General features: G+C 47.1%; 1 protein-coding gene across 2 annotated transcripts in view; it reads right to left on the bottom strand.

The window, feature by feature from the left end:
* Positions 1-25,476, bottom strand: part of LOC140394108 (cytochrome P450 3A21-like) — a 49,340-nt gene that overhangs the window by 11,909 nt on the left and 11,955 nt on the right. For both annotated transcript variants that reach the window (XM_072480956.1, XM_072480957.1), the window contains exons 5-8: positions 20,131-20,244; positions 13,637-13,725; positions 3,907-4,055; positions 2,792-2,919 (exon numbers count right to left, since the gene is read on the bottom strand). In XM_072480956.1, the coding sequence (XP_072337057.1) occupies positions 2,792-2,919; positions 3,907-4,055; positions 13,637-13,725; positions 20,131-20,244 (480 nt within the window). The remainder of the gene's footprint in view (positions 1-2,791; positions 2,920-3,906; positions 4,056-13,636; positions 13,726-20,130; positions 20,245-25,476) is intronic.

Genomic DNA, 25,476 nt, shown 5'->3' with positions numbered 1-25,476 from the left:
CCCTGGCACTCGGGCATCCCAGCAGGGCCAATCTGGCACTCTAGCAGTGCCACAGCGTGCCAGGTTGGCACTGCCCAGGGTCGGGGCCTGAAGAGAGCCTTCCCCATGAAAGAAGGGATGAAGGGGGAGTTATAAGTGTTGGGGAGGTGAAGGGGGGCACGAAGGGGCTTCAAAACTGTTGGTACGGTTGAAGGTGAGCCTCTCAGAGACCCCATAGTGGGGTGCGCTCACTTGGGTGGGGGGGGGGGGTTGAGCGGTGATGCCCAAGACTGCAGAAGGTGACATTGTCCGAGGATGTGGCAGATCCTAAAGCTCACTTAGATATTGGGCACCCTTTCTGAGCAACCGGTATTGCCGGCGGGTTCAGCTCCCCACTGCTGAAAATATTTCCAACTGTGGACTAGACCGTGGAGAAACTCGCCAAGGCCGAAGAAAATGACTAAGTGTGGGTGAATCCAGGTCTGGATCCCACCCAAAAAGCCAATGGGAAACACCCCACCAAACACACCCAAAATAGCACTTAGTTAATTTCTGTGTGAATCGCGCCTGAGGTCTCTTCATCGATAATTTTTTTGAAAGCCCACTGGGTCCCGAGTAGTGAAAAAAGAAGTTGCAGCCTAACTCTCTGGGGTAGAAGCTTCATAGACCAGGTTTGTCCAAAGTACAGCCTGTGGGCCGCATTGGATCTGCGAAACCTCTCTCTACGTATTCGGCCCCAGCACCAGTTTTCAAAATCCCAGTTAAAAAGGTGAGTTTCAAAGGAAGATTCTTCATTAAGTTGCTCCTCTAATCATGGCCCAGTTCTCTCCTGCCTTTGCCTCTGATCGGCCCATTAGTCTGCCGATCAGAAACAAGTAAGACTTTCTTCCTGTGTTCACCCCAGTTCAACGCCGGCATCTCCACATCATATCAGAAGCAAATGAGGGAGAGAAACAGTCGCCGATTGGAGGAGCAGCGAACACCAGCGTTGGTGCGTGTCTACCGAAGGCCGGCGGGCCAAGGGAAGTGAAGCAATTGCGGGGCTAGAGCCTGGGGAGGGTGAAGTCGAGTCACTCACACACACACAGGCACCCCCTCACACACACAGGTAATTTTGCCCAGCAAGTCTGCCATAGATTCTCCTGATGTGGAGATGCCGACGTTGGATTGGGGTGAGCACAGTAAGAAGTCTTACAACACCAGGTTAAAATCCAACAGGTTTGTTTCAAACACTAGCTTTCGGAGCACTGCTCCTTCCTCAGGTGAATGAAGAGGTATGCTCCAGAAACATATATATAGACAAATTCAAAGATGCCAGACAATGCTTAGAATGCGAGCATTTGCAGGTAATTAAGTCTTTACAGATCCAGAGATAGGGGTAACCCCAGATTAAAGAGGTGTGAATTCTTGGACACATTCATCTCCATCAAGGATGGTCACCTCAGCACTTCGCTTTACCGCAAGCCCACGGATAACCTCACGATGCTCCACTTCTCCAGCTTCCACCCTCAACACAAAAAACCGCACCGACCTCCTCAGAAGACAAACACGGGACACAACCGACAGAGTACCCTTCGTCATCCAGTACTTTCCCGGAGCGGAGAAACTACGACATCTTCTTCGCAGCCTTCAACAAGTCATCGATGAAGATGAACATCTTGCCAAGGTCATCCCCACGCCCCCACTACTTGCCTTCAAACAACCGCGCAACCTCAAACAACCCATTGTTTGCAGAAAACTACCCAGTCTTCAGAACAGCGACCACGACACCACACAACCCTGCCATGGCAATCTCTGCAAGACGTGCCAGATCATCGACATGAATACCACCATTACACGTGAGAATACCACCCACCAGGTATGCGGTACATACTCGTGCGACTCGGCCAACGTTGTCTACATCATACGCTGCAGGAAAGGATGTCCCGAAGCGTGGTACATTGGCGAGACCATGCAGACGCTGCGACAACGAATGAACGGACATCGCGTGACAATCACCAGGCAGGAATGTTCCCTTCCTGTCGGGGAACACTTCAGCAGTCAAGGGCATTCAGTTTCTGATCTCCGGGTAAGCGTTCTCCAAGGCGGCCTTCAGGACGCGCGACAACGCAGAATCGCCGAGCAGAAAATTATAGCCAAGTTCCGCACACATGAGTGTGGCCTCAACCAGGACCTGGGATTCATGTCGCATTACATTCATCCCCCACCATCTGGCCTGGGCTTGCGAAATCCTACCAACTGTCCTGGCTTGAAACAATTCACACCTCTTTAAACTGGGGTTACCCCTGTCTCTGGATCTGTAAAGACTTAATTAACTGCAAATGCTCGCATTCTAAGCATTGTCTTGCATCTTTGAATTTGTCCATATATATGTTTCTGGAACATACCTCTTCATTCACCTGAGGAAGGAGCAGCGCTCCGAAAGCTAGTGTTTGAAACAAACCTGTTGGACATTAACCTGGTGTCGTAAGACTTCTTACTATAGATTCTCCTGACATCCCGCTCTAACGTCAGCCAACGCCAGAGAGAAAAGGTGAAAGCGGCCATCGTCCCTGTCATTTTCACTTAAGAGTGGGAGACTGGAGAACCCCAGGCCAGTGACTGTAGAGCTACCTTCAACCAGATTGAACACACTTAAACTGCACATCTTCAGTAACTGCGAAAGAACAGAATATTCCCCAGGTACCAGTAACAATATTGTTGTAGCCATTTCCTTTCTAGTTATAGAGAACAAGGTTAGTGTTGAGGGAGGGAGAGAGGCAGCACTGGCGCGCAGAACCTGGACCATTCCGACAGTTAGTTTAACACTCACTGTGTGCACTCCTTTTTGTCTCTTTGCCTTCAGATCTGACAAAACGTTCACGAAAAAGTCATTTGCCTCTCGAGGGAAGGTGTTGAGTCCAAACTTTTCCAGCATTGAATTAAGGTTTGGAAAAATAACTAGAACAATGGGGGGGAAAAAATCAAACATTGATGATCAATTGTAGTAGTCCTGCACTCAGATTTAGAAAGGGGGAAGAGGAAAAGTGAGACAGACAGGGAGAGAGAGAGACACACACATACAGACAGACATAAAGGAAAGAGAGAGAAAGAGAAAGAGGGAGAGAGAAAGACAAAGAAAGAAAGCTGAGTGATAAATATATATATATTGATCAGGAAACTGGAAGAATTCCTGTTCTTCAAAATAATAATGTGAGGTCCTTTACACTGACTGGGGAATACAAATCGGGGCTCACTAACATTTTATCCGAATGAGATTTTCTCTGATAGTGCTGTGCACCCCGAGTTCTACACAGAAGTACGCATCTGGATTATATGTTCAAAGCCACAATCTTTTGACTCAGGTGGACGCATTGCCCACTTACATATTCGTAACTTCCACAAGCTCAAAACATTCCCAGAATGAAATGTTAATCTGTATTCCCAGGGTGGTGAAGACATTTAAATTGTGAGATTAGACTGAGATGGGTTCAAAAAGGCAAAACTAGTTGGGTCAGGTTTAGATGTAGCCGGGCAATTAATGGTCCTACCGTTAGACTTGCCCCTCCATCTTTAGCTCGTAAAGTTGCTGGAAGGGTGAAATGGTCACATAGCAGTAAGGGGAAACAGAGCAACTAAGATATCTCCTCAACATCGCTACTCAGCCTTTTGGCCAAGATCAAGCGTCAGATCAAGCCCCAGATGAGGGGCAATTGCCTTCTCTGGTCAGCTTGGATCTTGTAGGTCTCTCCTGTGGAGACCTTGAATTAGGTTCAATTTGAATTTGAATTGGTTTTTGGAGCAAGCAATGAGATGGATTTGTCCACTCTGCACATTGGCTTTGTAACTTCAAGGGAGGGGTTAAAAAGATCTCTCCTCAACATAAGAGAAAAAAAAAATCGCTGCACTACCTCAACTAAATCAAAACAATTATTTTGAATCACTTACAAGAAAAGATAACTGCAGGGTCAAAGATATCAAATTGTATTATTTTCTTGATGTTTCTGACAAATGGATCATTGGGGTTGTTGATGGAGTCGACGTCCACACTGAATGCAGTGCTGGTGATCACATCCATGCTGTATGTTCCAAAGATACTGACAGAAGAGAAATTACTTTGTTACAGCTGAAAGTATTTTGCTAGTTGGCCCTGAGCAGAGCACAACAGGCCATTCAGCCAAATTGCTTTATGCTGGCATTTGTGCTTCACATCGAAAAATAAGACTGGCATTTACGTATCACTTTTCATATCTTCCGAACATATAACAATGCTTTACAGCTGATGAAGTACTTCTGAAATGTAGTCAGTGCTGCAGTATAGAAATGTGGCAGTAAAAACACTCACAGCAAATTCCCACAACCAACAATAGGATAATGACCAGATAATATGTTTATTGAATGTTGATTGAAGGATATACATTGGCCAGGACCTTGGGGATAACCCCAGTACTCTTCAAAATATTGCCATGGTGAAATAACTTCCATAATTACCCTGTAAAATCCTTTCATATTGTTAAAGAACCCTGTTAGGTTACCACTCAATCTTCTCTTTTCTTGAGTAAGTGTCCAGCCTGATGAACAGAAAATCTCAGCTCTGATATCATCCATGTAAAATCATAATCTTTGTACCTTCGCCAGTCACACTGTTGATTAAAATGTTGTTTACGCCTGTTTCTTTCACAAGGGCTGTGATTCCCCATCTGCTTGAGCCCATCACCAATGAGGCGGGGAGCATTACAACTTCAAGCTGCCTCCTCATTTGAACCATTTCAGCTTGCAGCCCAACATGACCCATGCTACTGACAGGCTTGATGCGCCACCTGGGACCTAACACTGAGGCCAGCATGCGTTTTAACTGGCATCCAGCTCTTAAAGGCAGTCTTCCCCTCTTAAAGGGAAACCGCACTGACTGAAAGGAGTCTGCTGCTGCCTGTGCTACAATTGGAGAGAAGAGAAATGGAGAACCAGGCCAGAGAGAGGGCTCCATGGTTCAGGATACAGCACTGGAGGCCATGGAGATGGAAATCAAGAGGAGAGGAGAGGCCAGCAGTGTGTTTCTATAGCAGCGTGTTTCCAGTGCAGCCAGAGCCAAATCCATGGCACCATGGTTGTCTTAGCTGTATGGGGGTGTGGGAGTGGGGATGGGGATGGAAAAGACTAGAAAAGCAATAGTGTCAGGAGATATAATATTATGGGGAACGGTTGGGTGTTTTGTTCCCGCAGATGCAAATCCAGGATGATATGTTGCCGCTCATCTCAGTTTCAAAGGATCGTCCCTTTAGTCTGAGATGGTGTCCTCTGGTTCTAGTTTTTCCTACAAGTGGAAACATCCTCCCCACTGTTATGGGTCAGGGTTTAGAGAATCCCAAAGTGTATCATGGAGTTCACCTGACCCACAACTTTTAATAGATTGTGGTATGGGGAGCACACGGCTCACTCTACAGGGATAGTACAGCAGAAATGGACCAGTATGTTTTAAAACAAAACAATGTTTATTCTATGAACTCAAGTTAAACTTTTTAAAACGAACAGTGAATATCTTAGCAACCATTAATTCAAAGATAACCCCCAAAGAATACACTAAGTAATCCTTTAAGCTGTTCTTTTAACATCCAAAAGACTTAACAAACCTTTAAACAGAAGCACATTAGGTTCACATTCACTATTGAGAACATTTATAATTCTGAATTCACTAAATGATCCAGAGATAGTCTTTGGAGGCAGAGATCAACAGGACAGCTCTTTGTTTAACTACAGCTGCAGCTCACTGGAAAACCCAGACACACCCAAGCTTTTTCTCAAAGTGAAACTAAAAAGCAGAACCCGAGCCCAGCTCCACCTACACTCTGACATCACTGCAGTAACATGAGCAACTAACCATTTCTTAAAGCGACATTCTCATGACACCTCCCCCCCCCAAGAACAAAAAACAACCCATCAACGTCCAAGATGGTTTCATTTTTCACCGTTTCATCATCCTTTAAGAAATGCACACAGTAAATATACTTTATCGTTGCAAAAGACAACACACGCAAACAGGTATAATAATAGTCCATTTTTTTTGGTTCGTCTTCCTCCAACTGAAATTCCTTCTTGATTGACAGTCTCTTTGAACAAGAAGGTCTCTGCACGATCTGTCCATTGCTCTACGCCTCGGCATTTCTCTTTAACGCCAGATACTTTAGTTCAATCTGAGCACAGAGCCCCTGCAATACCCCAACACAGGAGCATTGGTTATCACAGCTTTCAGGCAGTCAAATGCCTGTTGAAACTCTGCTGTCCATTGAATTTTTCGATGTTTCTTCAGCAAGTCCATCAGTGGAGAATTTTGCTACAAAACTTTTTCACAAATGTTCGATCAAATCCACTCGTGCCAAGAAATCGCATTATTTCCCTTTGTCTTGAGGGTATTGGGAACTCCTCAATAACTCTTGGTTTCACATCCCATGTGACCATTCGACCCTGTCCGATTGTATGGCCAAGGAAAGTGACTTGGGCTTTTCCAAAATCACTTTTGGCTAGGTTTATCACCAAACCCACCTCCTGAAGTCGATCGAATAACTCCATCAGATATTTTAAATGGTCTTTCCATGTCTGGCTGAAAACTACCAGATCGTCGATGTATACCGCACAATTGGGTAATCCTGAAACGACTGTGTTAGTTAACCGTTGAAATGTGGCTGGGGCATTTTTCATGCCAAATGGCATAACTCTGAATTGGTATGTACCATCTGGAGTCACAAAAGCTGAAATCTCCCTCACTCTTTCGGATAAAGGTACCTGCCAGAAACCTTTAAGTAAATCCAATTTGGAAATAAAAGCTGATTGTCCCACTTTCTCAATGTAATCCTCCAAATGTCGGATAGGATAAGAGTCCGTTCTTGTAACTGCATTAACCTTTCTATAATCCACACACAACCATTGGGTACCGTCTGGTTTAGGTACCATCACTATGGGTGAGCTCCATTGGCTGCAACTCACTTCAATTATGCCATTTTTAAGCATACTCTTAATCTCTTTGTTAACCTGTGCCAATTTTAAAGGATTAAATCTATATGGATGTTGTTTGATTGGAACAGCATTTCCCACATCTACATCATGTATAGCCATTTTAGTACTTCCCAATTTATCTCCACAAACTTGCCCATGTCATATCAATAACTCTTTCAGGTCAGTTTGTTTTTCCTCTGGAAGATAACTCAACAATTTATCCCAATTTTTAAGAACATCCTCATTTTCCAATTTAATTTGAGGTATGTCAAATTCACAGTCATCTGGATTTGGTTCATCACTTTGAGTTAGAATCATTAAAACCTCCTCCTTTTTCTCTCCTTCCCTTTCAAAGTACCTTTTAAGCATATTCACATGATCCACTCGGTGAGTCTTCCTTCTATCTGGTGTTTTTACAACATAATTCACCTCACTTAATTTCCTTTCAATCTGATAACGTCCACAAGACCTAGCTTTTAAAGGCTCACCTACCACTGGTAACAACAGTAAAACTTTATCCCCACTGGCAAAACTACAAACTTTGAATTTCTTGTCCGCGACACGTTTCATCACATTTTGTGCAACTTTCAGATGTTGTCTCGCCAATTCATCTGCTCTATTTAATCGTTCCCGAAAATTTGACATGTAATCCAATAATGTAATTTCCGATTTCTCACCCACCAATTTTTCCTTATTCAATTTAAGTGGTCCTCTTACCTCATGACCAAAAATTAGTTCAAAAGGACTAAATTTGGTTGACTCATTAGATGCATCCCTGATTGCAAACAGTACGAATGGAATTCCTTTACCCCAATCCTCTGGATAATCTTGACAATAAGCCCTCAACATTGTCTTTAATGTCTGATGCCACCTTTCTAATGCTCCCTGCGATTCTGGATGGTACACAATTGATTTAAATTGTTTTATTCCTAAGATATCCATAATTTCTTTGAATAACTTTGAGGTAAAATTTGATCCTTAATCCGATTGTATTATCTAGTAAAGAATTTAAGTAACTCCTCCACAATCGTTTTAGCTGTAATATTACGTTCTGGAATGGCCTCTGGAAACCTAGTAGACGCATCCATTATAGTCAAAAGATATTGATTCCCACTTGTTGTTTTAGGAAGCGGTCCTACCCAATCAATTAGAACCCTTGTAAAAGGTTCCTCAAATGCTGGAATGGGTATTATGGGCGCTGGTTTTATCACTGCTTGAGGTTTCCCTATCACTTGGCATGTGTGACATGATTGACAAAATGTAACTACATCTTTATGTAGTCCAGGCCAATAAAAATGTTTCTGGATTTTAGCTTGAGTTTTCCTTATACCCAAATGACCTCCCACTGGTACCTCATGTATAACTCGCAACACCTCCTTTCTATACCCTACCGGCCATACTACCTGATGAACGACTGCCCACTTTTCATCCGCCTGCATATGTAAAGGTCTCAATTTTCTATTCAAGACATCACTTTTACGGTAATAACACTCTGGTATACACTCAGATTCCTCTTCCGTATATGCTTTCTGATGCATCCGTTTTATTTTTATATCTTTTTGTTGTAACTCCGCCAATTTTCCTGAACTAAAAATATCCGCCTCATCCTCCACCTGTTCTTGTTCTTTTTCAACCATATGATCAAAAATCGATTCTGATAATTGCACTTCAACTTCACTCTTTGATTTCTCCTCTTGTCTTAACTGTGACTTTGCGACCTTGTTACTACATAATCTGGGAAAATCCCAAATATTCGTCGTTCAACACTTCAGGGGCGGGATTCTCCGACCCCCCCCCCCCCCCCCCCGGCCGGGTCTTAGAATCGCCAGGAGTAGGCGTGAATCCCGCCCCCGCCGTTCTCCAAATTCTCCAGGCCCCCAAAAATCGGCCCGGCGTGAGTCGCGCCGCCCGCCTCGGAGAATGGCGGGGTCCGCCACAACTCAATGCGCCCCGGGGCTGCCCGAATTCTCCGGCACGCGATGGCCGAAGTCCCGCCCGTCTTTTGCCGGTCCTGCCGGCGTAAATTGGAGTAGGTCCCTTACCGGCGGGACATGGCGGTGCGGGCAGCCTCTGGGGTTCTTGGGGGGGGGGGGGGGGGGGAGATATCTGGCCCCGGGAGGTGCCCCCACGGTGACCTGGCCCATGATTGGGGCCCACCAAATTTGGGAGAAAATGCGAAAAAGGAGGAGAATAAAAAAATAAGATTTCCCCCTCATCCTTCTAAACTCCAATGAGTAAAGACACGTGGTGCTCAACTGTTCCTCATATGACAAGCTGTTCATTCCAGGGATCATTCTTGTGAACCTCCTCTGGACCCTTTCCAAGGCCAGCACATCTTTCCTTAGATACGGGGCCCAAAACTGCTCACAGTACTCCAAATGGGGTCTGACCAGAGCCTTATACAGCATCAGAGGTATATCCCTGGTCTTGTATTCTAGCCCTTTTGACATGAATGCGAACATTGCATTTGCCTTTCTAACTGCAGGAGAAGAGCGGTGGAGAAACAGGATAAAAGAGCGCAAAGAGAATTAAAATAGCTGGGAAAGGGAGAGTCGCCTTACTGATTAGAAACAGAATAAATTCTTTGGTAAGAGAGGATATAATGAGGGGAAAGCATCCTGTGGAAACTTTGTGGGTGGAACTGAGGAACAGTAGAGGATTTAAAGCTGTAATACGTGTATATAGAGTCCCTGATAGCAGCTCGGAAGTGCTAGATTGTATAAATGCAGAAAGGAGTATTAATGGGGGATTTTAACATTAACATAGATTGGGAGAGGCAGTCAACACCTGACAGAAAGATAGTGAATTTCTGGAGTGTGTCAGGGATTATTTCCTTCAGAAATATGTCCTGGATTCTACAAGGGGACAAGCAATATTGGATAGAGTAATGAGCAATGAGCCGGATTTAATTACAAACCTAATTGTGCATGAACATTTATCCAATAGTGATAATTAGCATGTCTCAGTGGTTACAGTAGAAAAGGAGAATAGCTTGCTGGAGGTCCAAAGGACATTAATAATGGAGCAGGGACAGGGGCTAAATAAAATTAACGCAAGCAAAACATTGATAATGAGGAAACTAATGGAATTAGTAAGTAACAAATCCCTAGGGCTTGACGGTTTCCAACGGAGGGTGTTAATGGAAGTAAGGGAGCACATTGTAGATGTCCTAACTGTGATCTTTCAGAGTTCTCTAGATTCAGGAGTTGTCCTTCTGGATTGGAAATTTTCTCATGTCACTCCACTTTTTAAGAAGGGCGAAATAGGAAAACCAGGAAATTACAGACCCAGTTAGCCTAACATCTGTGGTGGGGAAATTGCTGAAGTCTATAATCAAGGATAGGGTAACTGAACACTTCAAAAATTTTCAGTTAATCAGGGAGAGCCAGCATGGATTCATGATAGGTAGATCATTCCTGACAAACCTCATTGAATTTTTCGAAGGCGTGACTAAGGTAATGGGCAGGGGAATGTCGATGGATGTTTTTATGGACTTCCAGAAGGCATATGATTAAGTCCTACCTAAGAGACTGTTAACTAAGGTAGAAGCCCACGGAATTGAGGGAAAATTACTGACATGGCTGAGAAATTGGTTGAGTGGCAAGCGACAGAAAGTAGGAATAAAGGGTAGGTACTCAAATTGGCAGGATGTGACTCGTGATGTCCCACAAGGAACTGTGTTACATTTTCATTTGTTCAAATTATTCATTAATGGTTTGGATAATGGCATAAGAAGTCATGTATCCATATTTGGTAATGACACAAAGTTGGATGGTATTGTAGATTGTGTAGATGACAGCACAAAATTACAAAGAGATATTGATAGACCAGATGAATGGGTAAAACTGTGGCAGATGGATTTCAATGTAAGCAAGTGCGAGGTCATCCATTTTGGACCAAAATGGCTGGTATGAAGCTAAATTCAGTGGATGTCCAAAGTGACCTTGGGATTCAGGTGCATAGATCTTTAAAATACCACAAATAAGTGCAGAAAGTAATCAAGAAGACTAGGTAAGGTAAAGGTTAAATCGCCATAGTCCCGGATGAACATGGGCTGCTTTCCCCTTTGAGGGGGTGTTTTAATCTGAGGATCACCATACCTCAGGCGAGGGGCAAGGTTGAGAAGATGGGGCCTTCATGAATAACTGGCATATGCCTTTGTGCACCTCCGCCACAGGAGACCGGGTGTACGTCCGTAACTTTGGAACTTTGGGGAAGGCACCACATGGATCCCGGGCAGCCTGTTAGCCCAGACAGGACCGGTCTCTTATTGAGTGAGGGCTGCAAATTGAATCGGCACATGGATCATCTCCATGGGCATATCCCTGAGATGCCAGATCTGGGGCGCGATTCTCCGACCCCCCACCGGGTCGGAGAATCGCTAGGGGCTGGCGTGAATCCCGCCCCTGCCGTGTCCCGAATTCTCCGCCACCAGAGATTCGGCGGGGGTGGGAATCGCGGCGCGCCGGTCGGCGGGAATCGCGCCGGTCTGCGGGCCCACCCCCGGCGATTCTCCAGCCCGCGATGGGCCGAAGTCCCGCCGCTGTCAACCCTCGCCAGCCGGTGTGGATTAAATCTCCTTTTGAACGGCGCGGGTAGGCTCCGGGGTCCTGGGGGAGGAAAGGGGGGGGGGGGTGCGTGGGGCGATCTGGCCCCGGGGGGGTGCCCCCAATCTGGCCCGGGGGGGGTGCCCCCACGGTGGCCTGGCCCGCGATCGGGGCCCACCGATCCGCGAGCAGGCCTGTGCGGTGGGGGCACTCTTTTTCTTCCGCCTTCGCCATGGTCTTCACTATGGCGGAGGCGGAAGAGACCCCCTCCACTGCGCATGCGCCGTAAGCGGCCGCTGACGCTCCCGCACATGCGTCGCTCGGCGATGACCTTTCGCCGCCGGCTGGCATGGCGCAAAAGGCCTATCCCGCCAGCCGGCGGAGGGGAAACCACTCCGGCACGGGCCTAGCCCCTCAAGGTGAGGGCTTTGCCCCTAAAGGTGCGGAGAATTCCTTTAGGAATTCTAAATTCCCCGCACCTTTGGGGCGGCCCAACGCCGGAGTGGTTCCCGCCACTCCATTATGCCGGAACCTCCGCTCCCCGCCGGGTAGCGGTTGAATCCCGCCCCTATTCCAGAGGTTTTGGACCGAAACCTGCCCCAGCTCGAGTTAGTGCCTCCGTCCCAGCTGCTGCCGTTATCCCCGGTCACATCTGTCGTGGAGAAGCCGGTTTCGGACATCGAGAATGCCGAGATGCCGGAAGAGTTCCTGCTGAACTTGGATTCGAAGACTGACATGGACGTATTGCCACCACCGGAACCTGCTGTGTTGGTGCCCGCAGACAACTCTGTTCCGATGACCCCACCAAGGCGTCTGCATGGAAATGACGTTTCCCGGTTCAGTACATGCTTCCAGATGCCACACGATCAACCCCAACGGCCGATCCCGGGCTAAGATGACTATGGGTTCCTTGAACACACCTGCGGACAGGGACATGAATGTATCTCTGGACTTGGTAGCGGGGGTGTGGGGGGAATGTTATAATCCTGTGGAGCTCACTGCATCAGACCCCCTCCCCCCCGTGATCTCCACTGAATACGAACTCCCTCTGGTAACGAGGGGATGGACTTCCCCTTAACATGGGATTAGATAGATGACTAGTATAAAACCCCTGGTCTGTGTGCAGGAGGGATTCCCACACGACTACCTGCCTGGCATGGGGCAACCCAATGGAATTAGCCAGCAACATACTTTGCACCTTTTTTATGCCTTCAAGTGCCACGGAAAGCGATTTATACACATGTTTAATTTGGATTAATATTGGTATAGAGTGAAATAGTATCCCACTGTAAAAGGGGTTTCTGTATAGATTGCAACAAAGTGTAAACAGTGGAAGGTAGATTATTAACACCCTGTTCTCTGGCTTGTGTTTAAAGAGAATGGAAATAAAATACAGCGGCACAATGTGTTGGAGAGGAACTGTCACAACAATTTGTTTCTACAGAACAACTCGAGGGGCGACATTGGGGAAATCTAGGGCATAAATCATCAACTAGAGCAGATAAGGAGGAACTTTCCCGGTTGGTGGAAGGGTCGAGAACTAAAGTACACAGATTTAGTCAATATGACAAAAGTCAATATGACAAAAGAACCAACATCAACTTGTTTTTACGCAGTGTTTAGGATCTGGACTGTCTTGCCTGAGAGTGTGGTAGTGCAGCAGGATTCGATTGTGGTTTTCTAAAAATAGGAAATCGAGCACCTGAAAGAGGAAAAAACTAGAACTAGAGGGGATTTGCTCTCACAGAGAGCCTGCACAGACACGGCAGGTAGAATGGCCTCTTTTTGTGCTGTAACCATTCAATAATTTTACAAATCTTGACTACCACTGTTTATGTGAGGGGGGTAGAAATAAACAGCAGAATATAAATTCCTCACAAGGATACTTGCAAAGGTGCTGTAACTTTACGAGCTGTCATGAGAAGTTAATATGTCCTAGCACAATCAGCTGATAAACAGCTACAACTGGTTAACACAGGATGCTCAGCAAGTTCATGGAAGAGCCAGCAAACATCACGTTAATTTCACTCAGACCAGTGGTGATCAGAAGGTCCTTGGAGCAAAGTGAAAATGATTTAATGGGCGAGGATTGTGTCTGATGGAGGAACGCAGGGTTCTCACCCAACAGACAGATTACTCACTCCTTCATGTCGGCAGATGCATTCACTTTTGCTTTCTTTTCTGCATTTTTCACAAGATTTTTTGCATAGTGCTGGATTATTGGACACATCTGGGGAAGGAAAAGAAAATGGCGAACAATGTACAGGATGTACACAAAGCTGGTCTTATCTAAATATGGTCGTACTATTCCTGGCAACTTTATCACATGGTGGGCGACATGGTGGCACAGTGGTTAGTACTATTGCCTCACAGCTCCAGGGACTCGGGTTCAATTCCTGCCTTTGGTGACTGTGTGGAGTTTGCACGTTCTCCCTGTGTCTGTGTGGGTTCCTCTGGGTGCATTGTTTCCTCACACAGTTCAAAGATGTGCAGTTTAGGTGGATTGGCCATGCTAAATTGCCCCTTAGTGTCTGAAAGGTCAGGTGGGTTTATTGGATTACAGGGATAGGAGGGGTTGGCATGGGCCTTGGTAGGATGTTCTTTCAGAGGGTCGGTGCAAACCCGATGGGCCGAGTGGCCTCCTTCTGCACTGTATTCCATGATTATTATTACCTGTCTCCCCTCACAGACTGCCCCACTCTGGCTACAAGGTGACTTGTCATGCCCATCCTATGATGTTTTCCCCTTTCCACATATCCAGAAAATGAATTGACTCTTCATTCCTAGATTATTCTCAACTACCAATGAAACAGTATATTGGCTCCATTACTCCATGTCCAATATTTTTATAACAAGTTCCACAATCGTTCAAATAATTTTTGTTTCAAAGACACCCCTCTAATTTTTCTTCAGGAAACCTCCTGCAAGAGTTGTCAACTCAAGTCATCTGGAAACACACTGAAATGTCGTGAATGCTTTCTTGAAACCCTTGCTTGTTCTGCATGTATACTGGCCGCCCTCAATCAATTCTTGGTCAGGAGATCTTCTCCCTTAGAAAATGGCCGACTTTGAGGGTGGCATGTGGCGCAGTGGTTAGCACTGGGACTGCAGCGCTGAGGACTCGGGTTCGAATCCTGGCGCTGGATCACTGTCCGTGTGGAGTTTGCACATTCTCCCCAAGTCTACCTGGGTTTCACCCCCACAATCCAAAGATGTGCAGGTTAGGTGGATTGGTCATGCTAAATTGTCCCTTAATTGGAAAAAAATAAATAATTGGCCGACTTCACTCTGGAATGAGAAGCAGGTGGACCAGACTGATGATAATATGGATAGCGGGCAATCAGGTTATGGAGGTCTAAATTCTCCCAAAGCCGATTACCTCAGCTGCTTACACGGGTTGAAAAACAAAATATAATTCCTGGTTCTACATGTTTCTTATTGTCCTTAGTAAAAAGTAGAACTGACAATGTTAAACGGTTATAGGGAAGTTTAACCTGTGCCAGGTCTCAGTCATCCATCGATCTGGTGCTCACAACTTCCATTGGCTCACAGTCAGAATGAAAATGGTCATCCTGCTGTTTAGATCTCATCATGGTCTCCCTGCTCCTTATCTCTGTAACCTGTGACAGCTCTGCAACTCTCCAAAGGTCTCTCCGCTCCAATTGTGAGGTCTTGTACAGGTTTGATTTTTGTAGCTCTGCAAATTGGTCATCTTTAGCCACCCAGGCCCCAAGCTCCAGAATTTCTCCTCTAAACCGTGTCACCTTTCCCTCCTCCTTTAAAACACTCCTTCCAACCTATTCTGATCAAGCTTTACATCTCATGAAATGTTAGGGCAGGTGACCAAGTGCCTGATTTTGTTTGACGACCCTACTTTTAAGCGCCTTGGGACATTTTTCCTACATTAAAGATGTCGATGCTATATCAATGCAGGGTAGAATTTTACATTTGCTGGCAGGCGCATGCCCGACCCAGAGTCACGTTAAATAGCGAGCGATAACATTGGGCACGTATCCCGATGTCATAGTGTACTCACGCGATATTTTGGTCAGCGGGTGCAGCCTCGGGTCAGCAGCTTGGATTGGCAGCGTGCCTGCCAACAATTATGAGGTGGAGATGCCGGCGTTGGACTGGGGTGAGCACAGTAAGAAGTCTTACAACACCAAGTTAAAGTCCAACAGGTTTGTTTCGAATTTGATCTTCGGGTAAGCGTTCTACAAGGTGGCCTTCAGGACGCACGACAACGCAGAATCGCCGAGCAGAAACTTATAGCCAAGTCCCACACACATGAGTACGGCCTCAACCGGGACCTGGGATTCATGTCGCATTACATTCACCCCCCACCATCTGGCCTGGGCTTGCGAAATCCTACCAACTGTCCTGGCTTGAGACAATTCACACCTCTTTAACCTGTGGTTATCCCTCTCTCCAGTTGCTCCGTCTGGACCTGCAGACTTAATTACCTGCAAAGACTCGCATTCAAAGTATCGTCTTGCATCATTGACTTTGTCTATATAAATGTTTCTGGAACCCACCTCCTCATTCACCTGAGGAAGGAGCAGCGCTCCGAAAGCTAGTGATTCGAAACAAACCTGTTTGACTTTAACCTGCTGTTGTAAGACTTCTTACTGTGCCAACAATTATGAGGGCATTAAATCCCCAATTGACCAACATTTTACGTGCCCCATGCGATTTTAAGCTCGCCACCCAGGAAACACGGCAGGCGCACCAATCTTTGGATTCAAGGGCGGGGTAAAAGGGGAATGGAGCCAATGCAGGATGAGGAGTTGGGAGTTTGAGGGAGTGAGTTGAGGCGGTGTTTTGAGAGAATGTTTGGGCAGAGCACAGTGTGGGGCTCTCTTGCTGGCCGCAAGCACGTCCCTCCCTTCCGCCTGCTGCATCTATCAGCACTGGCCATTCTGCAGACAATATCGCCCCAATCGTTGAGCCCTTGGCGATGGCACTTAGGGCCTCGGCTGAATGGTGGGGGAATGAGACGAGGGTCGTTGTATACCAGTGACCTGTTGCTGTTCATGATGGGTCCATTAGAAAACATGGCAGAATGATGGGCTTACTGGAGAGGCATGGGGCATTTTTGGACTATAAACTGAATGTAGGGAAAAGTGAGCTGTTCTGGGTAAATGCAGCGGGGCGGGGGACAAACTTGGGGCACTGACATTTAAGGTGGCAAGGGAGCAGTTCCGGTACCTGGGGATTCAGGTAACACATGAGTGGGCCATGATGCATAGATGGAACTTGACGGGGTTTGGTGGAGGAGGTTAAGGGGGACCTTAAAAGGTGGGATGCGCTTCTCCTGACATTGACGGGGAGGGTGCAGGTGGTGAAGATGAACATACTGCTAAGATTCCTGTTTGTGTTTCAGTTCCTCCCAATTTTCCTCCCCAAGGCCTTTTTTCGGAGAGTGGATGTGTTAACCTCGGAATTTGTGTGGGCAGGGAAGTGCCGAGGGCGAAGAGGGCTCTGTTGCAAAGGCAGAGATGGGAAGGGGGACTGGCGCTCCCAAATGTGCTGCATTACTACTGGGCAGCGAATGTGGAGAAGGTGAGGCGATGGTGGGAGGGGGAGAGGGCAGATTGGGTCAGGTTAGAGGACGGGCCTGAGGGCTCCGGCGGTGGCCCTGCTGCTGTTCACCCTGAGGAAGCATATGAGGAGTCCGATGGTGGAGTCATCCAAAAAAATTTGAAACCAGCTGAAGAGGCCCTTAAACTGGGTCACATGGCATTGATGACTCCACTGTGTGGGAATCATAGGTTTGCGTTGGGGGGATGGAGGGGAAGTACAGGAGATGGACGGAGGAGGGGTTAGAGCGGGTCAGGGACATGTTTGCAGTGGGGAAGTTCGCTGGGATAGTGGAGCTGCAGCAGAGGTTCAAGTTATCAAGAGCGAGTGAGTTTAGATATTGGCAGTTGTGGGACTTTGCGCGCAAAGAGCTGCCTTTGTTTCCTCAGGAGTATACCCTGTTGGAGAAAATATTGTTCCTGGATGGAGGGGGGGGGGGGATGGTAGGATTGGGGGATATATATGGGTGGTTGGGGGAGCAGGGCACGATCTTAGTGAAAAGGATCAAGTGGAGGGGGAGGAGGAGTTTGGGAGGGAGCTAGGATGGGGACTTTGGTGCGAAGTAATGCGCCGAGTGAACACAACCTCCTCCTGCGCAAGGATGCGTCTTATACAATTTAAGGTGGTGCACGGGGTCCACATGACTTGGGCCCGGATGAGTGGGTTTTCCCCAGAGGTAGTGGATGGATGCGGGAGGTGTGGGAGGGGGCCGGCGAACTATCCCTATATGTTCTGGGGCATATGAGGAGTCGGAGAACTTTTGGGAGGCGGTGTTCGGGAACATATCGAGGATTGTAGGGGTTGAGATGAAGCCCCTATGGTGGCGATCTTTGGGATGTCGGAGGTGTTGGAGCTGCTGGAGGGGAAGGGGGCTGATGTCGTGGCCTTCGCCTCTTTGATTGCTCAGCGACAGATACTTTTGTATTGGAAATCTCTCAGGTTGGAGAAAATCAAATTTGCCCCAAGGGTGTCGGAAGAGGGCTTCGAGGTACGGTGGAGGCCGTTCTCGGCGATATTTGAGGAGCTATTTATCGCGAAGCAGGGGGAAGGGGATAGTAAATGGGGATAAAATGTACAAACTGTATATTCTGTTGGATGTTAAGGTTGTGTTATTATGTTGAATATGTTTGGAATAAAATATCTTTAAATAAAAAGGGAAGCTGGCATTGCAGGAGTTGTGATTGTTCTCCATCTTTCTGCTGTTGTGAGACATTTTACACTTTGTGCTCCGCTGTCCTCAGCTAAAATCTTCCCATCACTTTAGGATTACCTTGAGCTGGCATAGACAATCCATTGCTCCTTCATCTCCCAACAAAAACTGTGCACTTGCACTCCTTTCCCAGCAACCCAAAACCAACTATGAAGAACTCACCTGTGAGACCATGTGCACACTCCTTAAACACTCAATCCCATCTTGTGCCCAGTCCCGCACCCATTCCCTGGTCTTGTTAATTGACATTGGCTGCATCTCCCAACATATTAAATCAAAACCCAAAATCATATCTTCGCCTTCAAATCAGTCCTCAGCTTCACCCCAACTACTTTTCTGCCTTGGTTTGCCTTAAAGTCTTCCTATGGGTCAACTCTGGCCTTCTGTCTATCCTCACTCCCACTCTCCCTTCACCCACATGTTAAGATCTTTTAGTCACCTCAGCCCCACAATCTGGAACTTTCTGCCTTCAAATGTTTTTTTGCGGACCGTCTTATAGGCCAATATTTCAAGTACATCTCCCAACAAAGATTTAGCTGCTGATTGTTTTATTTAAGTATTCCTCTGTAAAGTATCTTAAACCTACTATAGGAAAAATTGGCAACAGTAATAAGACCATAGGATCTGCTGAAACTGATAGACAAACACAGATTATCTAGATGCCACATATGAAACTTACGGCCACGGTACACTATATGCAAGGGAACGACTTTTGAATGTTTCATTTTCTAATAAAGGCTTTTCTTCAAAACATGGGGCGAAATTCTCCGGAAACGGCGCGATGTCCGCCGACTGGCGCCCAAAACGGCGCAAATCAGACGGGCATCGCGCCGCCCCAAAGGTGCGGAATGCTCCGCATCTTTGGGGGCCGAGCCCCAACCTTAAGGGGCTAGGTCGGCGCGGACGAATTTCCGTCCCGCCAGCTGGCAAAAAAGGCCTTTGGTGCCCCACCAGCTGGCGCGGAAATGACATCTCTGGGCGACGCATGCGCGGGAGCGTCAGCGGCCGCTCACGGCATTCCCGCGCATGCGCAGTGGAGGGAGTCTCTTCTGCCTCCGCCATGGTGGAGACCGTGGCGGAGGCGGAAGGGAAAGAGTGCCCCCACGGCACAGGCCCGCCCGCGGATCGGTGGGCCCCGATCGCGGGCCAGGCCACCGTGGGGACACCCCCCGGGGCCAGATCGCCCCGCGACCCCCCCAGGACCCCGGAGCCCGCCTGCGCCGCCTTGTCCCGCCGGAAAGGTAGGTGGTTTAATCCACGCCGGCGGGACAGGCATTTTAGCGGCGGGACTTCGGCCCATGCGAGAATCTCCGGTGCCGGAGACTTCGTCAACCGGCGGGGGCGGGATTCACGCCAGCCCCCGGCGATTCTCCGACCTGGCGGGGGGTCGGAGAATCTCGCCCATGGTATCTATAACAATTGAGCAGCTGAAGATTGAAACTGCATCTAGTCAAATCTGCCCTTGCAACATTTTAAATAGGAGGCATTCATGTCACCTTATGCTTTATAGGATGCTATTATAGAGGCCAGGAGAGTCAGGTCCTGTGTTATCTCAGATGAGGTAGGAAAGCAGAAAGCAGATGGCTGTTAGGCCACAGTTGAAGGGAGGCACACACTCAAATGAAGGCAGGATGGAGACTGATCACCTTGCAATTTTGTAGATGTTAACAGGTTGCTTTCAACATCTTAGTTTTGACTTCTTGTATTCTAGTGCATCAGCACCTACACTCACCTTCATTATTGGATGATTTAACACACTTGTCTATGAAACCAATCTTACATATCACAGGTATAAACACAGAGAAAGGATTCGACCTATTGGGGAGTGGGATGGGGCTCTGTTACCTCTTTCAGCCTCCCGCTGGTGAAGGTTGGTGAAAGCACACTTCGGATTCTCTTCCAATGGTCATCTTCAACAATCAGGATGGATTCAGCCAGTGGCCCATTCAGGCCCAATTTCTACAGAAAAAGTTAGAAAGGCTTCAGACTTTGTTTTTTATATTACGTTATCAGGTTCAATGCCACATTAGTTAATTAGTTGATTTCAAAACTACACAGACTATGCTCAGACTGCGCAGACAAGGGGAAACAAATGGATCTTGTTGAATGTGTATTCATGTATATATTGCCATGACCTGCACACAGGAAGTGACGTGAGAGTAACACGGGTGATCTCACCAATGTAGCTACAGGCATGGTGTATAAGAGCTGCTGAAGATTTTATAGTAGACTATTTAAGTTGTCGTCCTTTGTCATCATTCTTGCACAACCCAGCAATTTTACATGGCATCAGGGGCGAGCCAGGATGGCACAAGGATTTGGCACATCGACCCGCTTACCTTTGATGAGAACAATTGGCGACAATTGGACAAAATTCAAAAAGGAATAGCATGTATACTGCTGTGCTGGTCTCTCCGATCAACACACTATTGAACCAAGCAGGTCCAAACACAGTCGGAAAATCTGAATCCTTTGTCTTCCAAGGGAAGGAAGACCAAGGTACTATTAAAAAAATTTGGACAGATATGCGCACCCATAGAAATGTCTTCATGGACAGACACGTTTTAAGCACCAGAAACCAGCTAACCAGAAACTCGATGAACAAGTACAATCATTTGTCTCAACATTGAAAATTCTGGCAAAAACGTGCATATTCGGTACTCTCAGCAATAAACTCATACACAGCAATAAGATGCGCAAGTAGTTGCTACATAAAGGAACATAGCAACATAGACATAGAAAACCCCACGTTCCAATTCACCATTAGCATCTGCATGCTAAACGAGCAGTCTGTGAGGAGCCCCAAGGAAGTAAAGAGAAAAACTAAGTTCCCTCGGTACAGAACACACCCCAATGGAACTACAGAAACCAGCACCCACAAAAAAGCTCATGCTTCAGATTTAATAAGCGTTGCAATGTCAGTGACAAATGGAATCACATTGCCAAGTGTTGCAGGTCAAAGCCACAGCAATTTGTCAATACCACAAGTCACGTTGCAGCCGGCTATCCCTCCAAGTTTCAGAACATGAACGAAGTGAATGAGCTGGAGGGTAAAGCAAAACAGCCAGAGCATTGAACCGCAAAGCATTCTACCGCGAAGGGCAATGTATTGTCAAAGCCGCTTCTGCAGGAAAAGAAATCGAACCCTGTGCTGCACTAGATTCCATCAAAGTAAATCTCATTGCACGTGGTGTACCACACGCACCCTGCACTGCCCACAGGGTAAGTTCCAGTTCCACATAGTCAACCAGGGCACAAAACCGCTGTTGGAGCTCCTGGACAGCATTGCACTGGGGCCAATCCACCTTGGGCTGGATGTACACACCCTACAGCACCAAGCCCCACGTTAGACATAGACATAGCATTTGCAGTGCAGAAATGAAATGAAAATCGCTTATTGTCACAAGTCGGCTTCAAATGAAGTTACTGTGAAAAGCCCCTAGTCGCCACATTCTGGCGCCTGATCGGGGAGGCTGGTACGGGAATTGAACCGTGCTGCTGGCCTGCCGTGGTCTGCTTTCAAAGCCAGCGATTTAGCCCAGTGTGCTCGGCCATTCAGCCCATCGAGTCTGCACCGACTCCTGGAAAGAACACCCCACACCTCCACCCTATCCCAGTAACCCTACCTAACCTTTTTGGACATGAAGGGCAATTTAGCGTGGCCAATCCACCTAACCTGTACATCTTTGGACTGTGGGAGGAAACCGGAGCACCCAGGGGAAACCCACGCAGACACAGGGAGAACGTGCAGACTCCGCACAGACAGTGACCCAAGCCGGGAATCGAACCTGGGACTCTGGAGCTGTGAAGCAACTGTGCTACCATGCATCCCCCATGTCTGTGATTATTATTATTATTATTATGAGGCTGGGTGACTCAATAAACATCCACTGTGTGCTCCCTTGCCATGAAACAGAATGTAGTTGACAAATTGGATAGAATGGCAAGACTGATGACATTGCCCTCAGAGGAATAGGCCACAGAGTGAGTTTTTACGATGGTAACTACAGTAAAGAGAGATGGCACAGTCTGCATCTACCTAGTTCACCTAAATAACACACTTCTGAGTTCCCACCAAACTACGATGACGGTTGAACAGGTCTTGGTGACGTGTCCGGTGCTAAGGTTTTCAGCATCCTAGATTCATAGTGTGGATTTTGGCAAAGCCCAATGGATAAAGAATCTTCAAAGTTCACTATGTTAAAAGTCTCCAGTGGGAAGATACAGGGTCCGCCGTGTGCCCTATGGATCTCTACTGGCAGTGCGATCTTCCAAAGGTCTATGGAAGAGCTCTTTGCAGAGCAACGGTGAAATTATTATTGATGACATCCTGGTCTGGGGTCATACAATGTAACAACATGATGCAGGTCCGCACTTGGTCCTCAACAGAATCAGCACCATATAATTGAAGCTCAATCATGCTAAATGCAGATTCAGCCAGGTCCGCTATATCGGATACCTGCTTACCATCGATGGTGTGAAGCCAGAACTGGATAAGACAACGGCTATATGGCAAATGTCCACTCTGGAGAATAAGCATGCCCTGCAGCGTTTCCTCAGTATGCCAAATTATCTGTAAAAGTTCATTCCCTGATGCAGTGGGGTAACTCTTCTCCACCAAGATGTCGAATGGTGTTGGCAGGAGCGCCACAATGCGGCATTCAACAAACGCAAGGATCTGCTGTCAGCCCCTCCGGTGTTACAATAATTTGATGTGCGAGCACCTGTACGCTTTATCAGAAGATGCCTCCCAGCATGGACTCGGAGCAGTCTGCATCCAGAATGGAAGACCAGTGACTTTTGCATTTGCCCACTGACACGGAAACGTGCAATGCCCAGAATGAGAATGAACTCTATGCCTGGTCTTCGCATGTCAGAAATTCCATAATTTTGTCTATGGCCAGAGGTGAACTTTCAATGAAACACACAGCGCTGCAGCCAAGAGGGGGGCCTCATATGGAGAGGTGGCTTGTGGTGGGAACCCCAATCAGAGCCTTGGTAGCTCTAAATTTTCTGATTCGAATGAGCCTATCAGCAAGCAATACAGAACACCGGGCTCTGATTAGTGGACTACCCTTTAGAGTGGGGAAGCAGTTTGCCAGACATTGAGAGGTGGTGGAGACTTAGAGCAGTTCAGACACGGATCTCCTGAATTGCTGTGCAGTTTCTGAACTTTCATTGAGTAAAGATGCAAAGCAGCAGCCAGGTTTCAGGCATTCAGTCTGTCAGGCAGCCTGAGACAAAAGTGAGGTCGTCGATCTAACATCAGGTGCGAACCTGCAAAGCCTTCATCGAGGCGAGAAGGAGGAGGCACTGGGGGAGCAGCGGGGTGACTCTTGGCCTCCAGGGCTGAGGAGGGCTGGCAGGCGACCAATCAAAAAGAACAGTGGCTGCTCGGCCAGATAGCCAGCAGCAGCCAGGAGCACATGCAGTCATCGAAGGTCAAGGCTTGGCCATCCGACTGAGAGCCAAGGGGTGAGCAGAGCATCAGTCAGGAGTTTAAGAAGGCCACTGGGGGTGGGACTCAACCTCATTGGGGAGGGGCCCCAGCAAGGAAGGAAAGCAGTAACCTCTTTTTAAGTTGCAGTCATTAATCCTACACAACCCAGAAACTTTACAGATCCCACTGTGTCTTTTCGGAGGCACAGGCCAAGGGGAAGATGTGGCAAGTTCACAGTGTGGTTTTCGACATTAAAAAATGATGGAAATCCTTGCAATGCACACTTTGCATTGTTGGGCAATCCAAATCCTCGGGCGTCTCTGGTGTCATTGCCTACAATGGAAGTGGTCTAATCCCCATTTCAGGACTAATTCTGAAAATGCATCAAAATGGGGTCACACCAGGAAAAGGTTTGGGAAGCCAAGAGAAGCAGAGGTGCATTTTCCTCACCCCACTGAACTACCCAAGAGTCACTCCTGAAGCCACAGTTGAAACATAGAATTTGATCCCCTAAAAGAAACTGGGGAGGCTGGACAGTTACAAGACTGTGATTGATATCTTCTTAACTATCAGAGGATTATGGAGGCAAAGCAGATAAATGGAGTTGAGATAATTGTCATGATATTCAAACACACACATCATGATAGACACACCAACAGACAAATCAGAACACACAACACCACAACCAATGACAGAAAGATATAAAAGCACAAACACGACACCCGGTGGTCAGTATTAGCTGGAGAGGAGGACCAGGACAGACCTGCTACACGAAACACTCAGGGAGACAGCACGTGCAGAGTATCCAGAACGAACTGTATTATCAGAGTTAAAATAAAATAGAGTTGTACCACATACAACTGTGTTGGCTCACCTGTGCACCAGAGCACCCAACACCACAATAATGATGAGCCATGACACAGGCCACAAGGAGCAGGAGCAGCTGGAGGTCAGTCAACCTCAATGCCACTTTCCCACAATATCCTCATATGCCTTCATTACCAAAAATCATCAATCTCTTCCTTGAGTTTACTTAACACTATAACATTCATAATTCCACAGAATTTCAAGATTCACAACACAGTAAGTGAAGAAACTAAATGCCAAACGTTTTGATTCTATTCTTTTCATTGTTATTATTGAAACTACACATTTCAAACCCTCTGCCCCCAGTGGGTTGGGAATTCTAACGGTCATTTCAGAAGCGGTTTCCCCTTCTGATAAAGGAACAGTCTAACCCAGAATTCCATAAACATATCAGTGATCAGGGTTATTCACAGATCATACAGGATATTGTATTTTTATTGTTAATAAATCTCTCTCCTCAGGAACAACCATAGGTTTGCCCCAGGGAGGTTGGACGGAGGGTTCCAGAGCTGGCACCGGGCAGGAATTAGGAGAGTGGGAGACTTATTTATAGATGGGACGTTTGCGAGCTTGGGAGCGCTAGAGGAAAAGTATGAGCTGCCCCCGGGGAATATCTTTAGGTATATGCAGGTGAGAGCGTTCATGAGACAACAGGTGAGGGAATTTCCGCTGCTCCCGACACAAGGGATCCAGGACAGGGTGCTTTCGGGGATGTGGGTCGGGGAGGGCAAAGTGTCCGAAATATACTGGGAGATGAGAGAAGAGGGGGAGGAGCTGGTAGACGAACTGAAGGGAAAATGGGAAGAAGAGCTCGGGGAGGAGATTGAGGAGGGTTTGTGGGCTGATGCCCTAAGTAGGGTAAATTCCTCTTCCTCGAGTGCCAG

This window comes from Scyliorhinus torazame, chromosome 17 (assembly GCF_047496885.1).
Source record: "Scyliorhinus torazame isolate Kashiwa2021f chromosome 17, sScyTor2.1, whole genome shotgun sequence".
NCBI classification, from domain to species: Eukaryota; Metazoa; Chordata; class Chondrichthyes; order Carcharhiniformes; family Scyliorhinidae; genus Scyliorhinus; species Scyliorhinus torazame.
The sequence above is the reverse complement of the archived record's forward strand: the minus strand, read 5'-3'. Positions and strand labels throughout refer to the sequence as shown.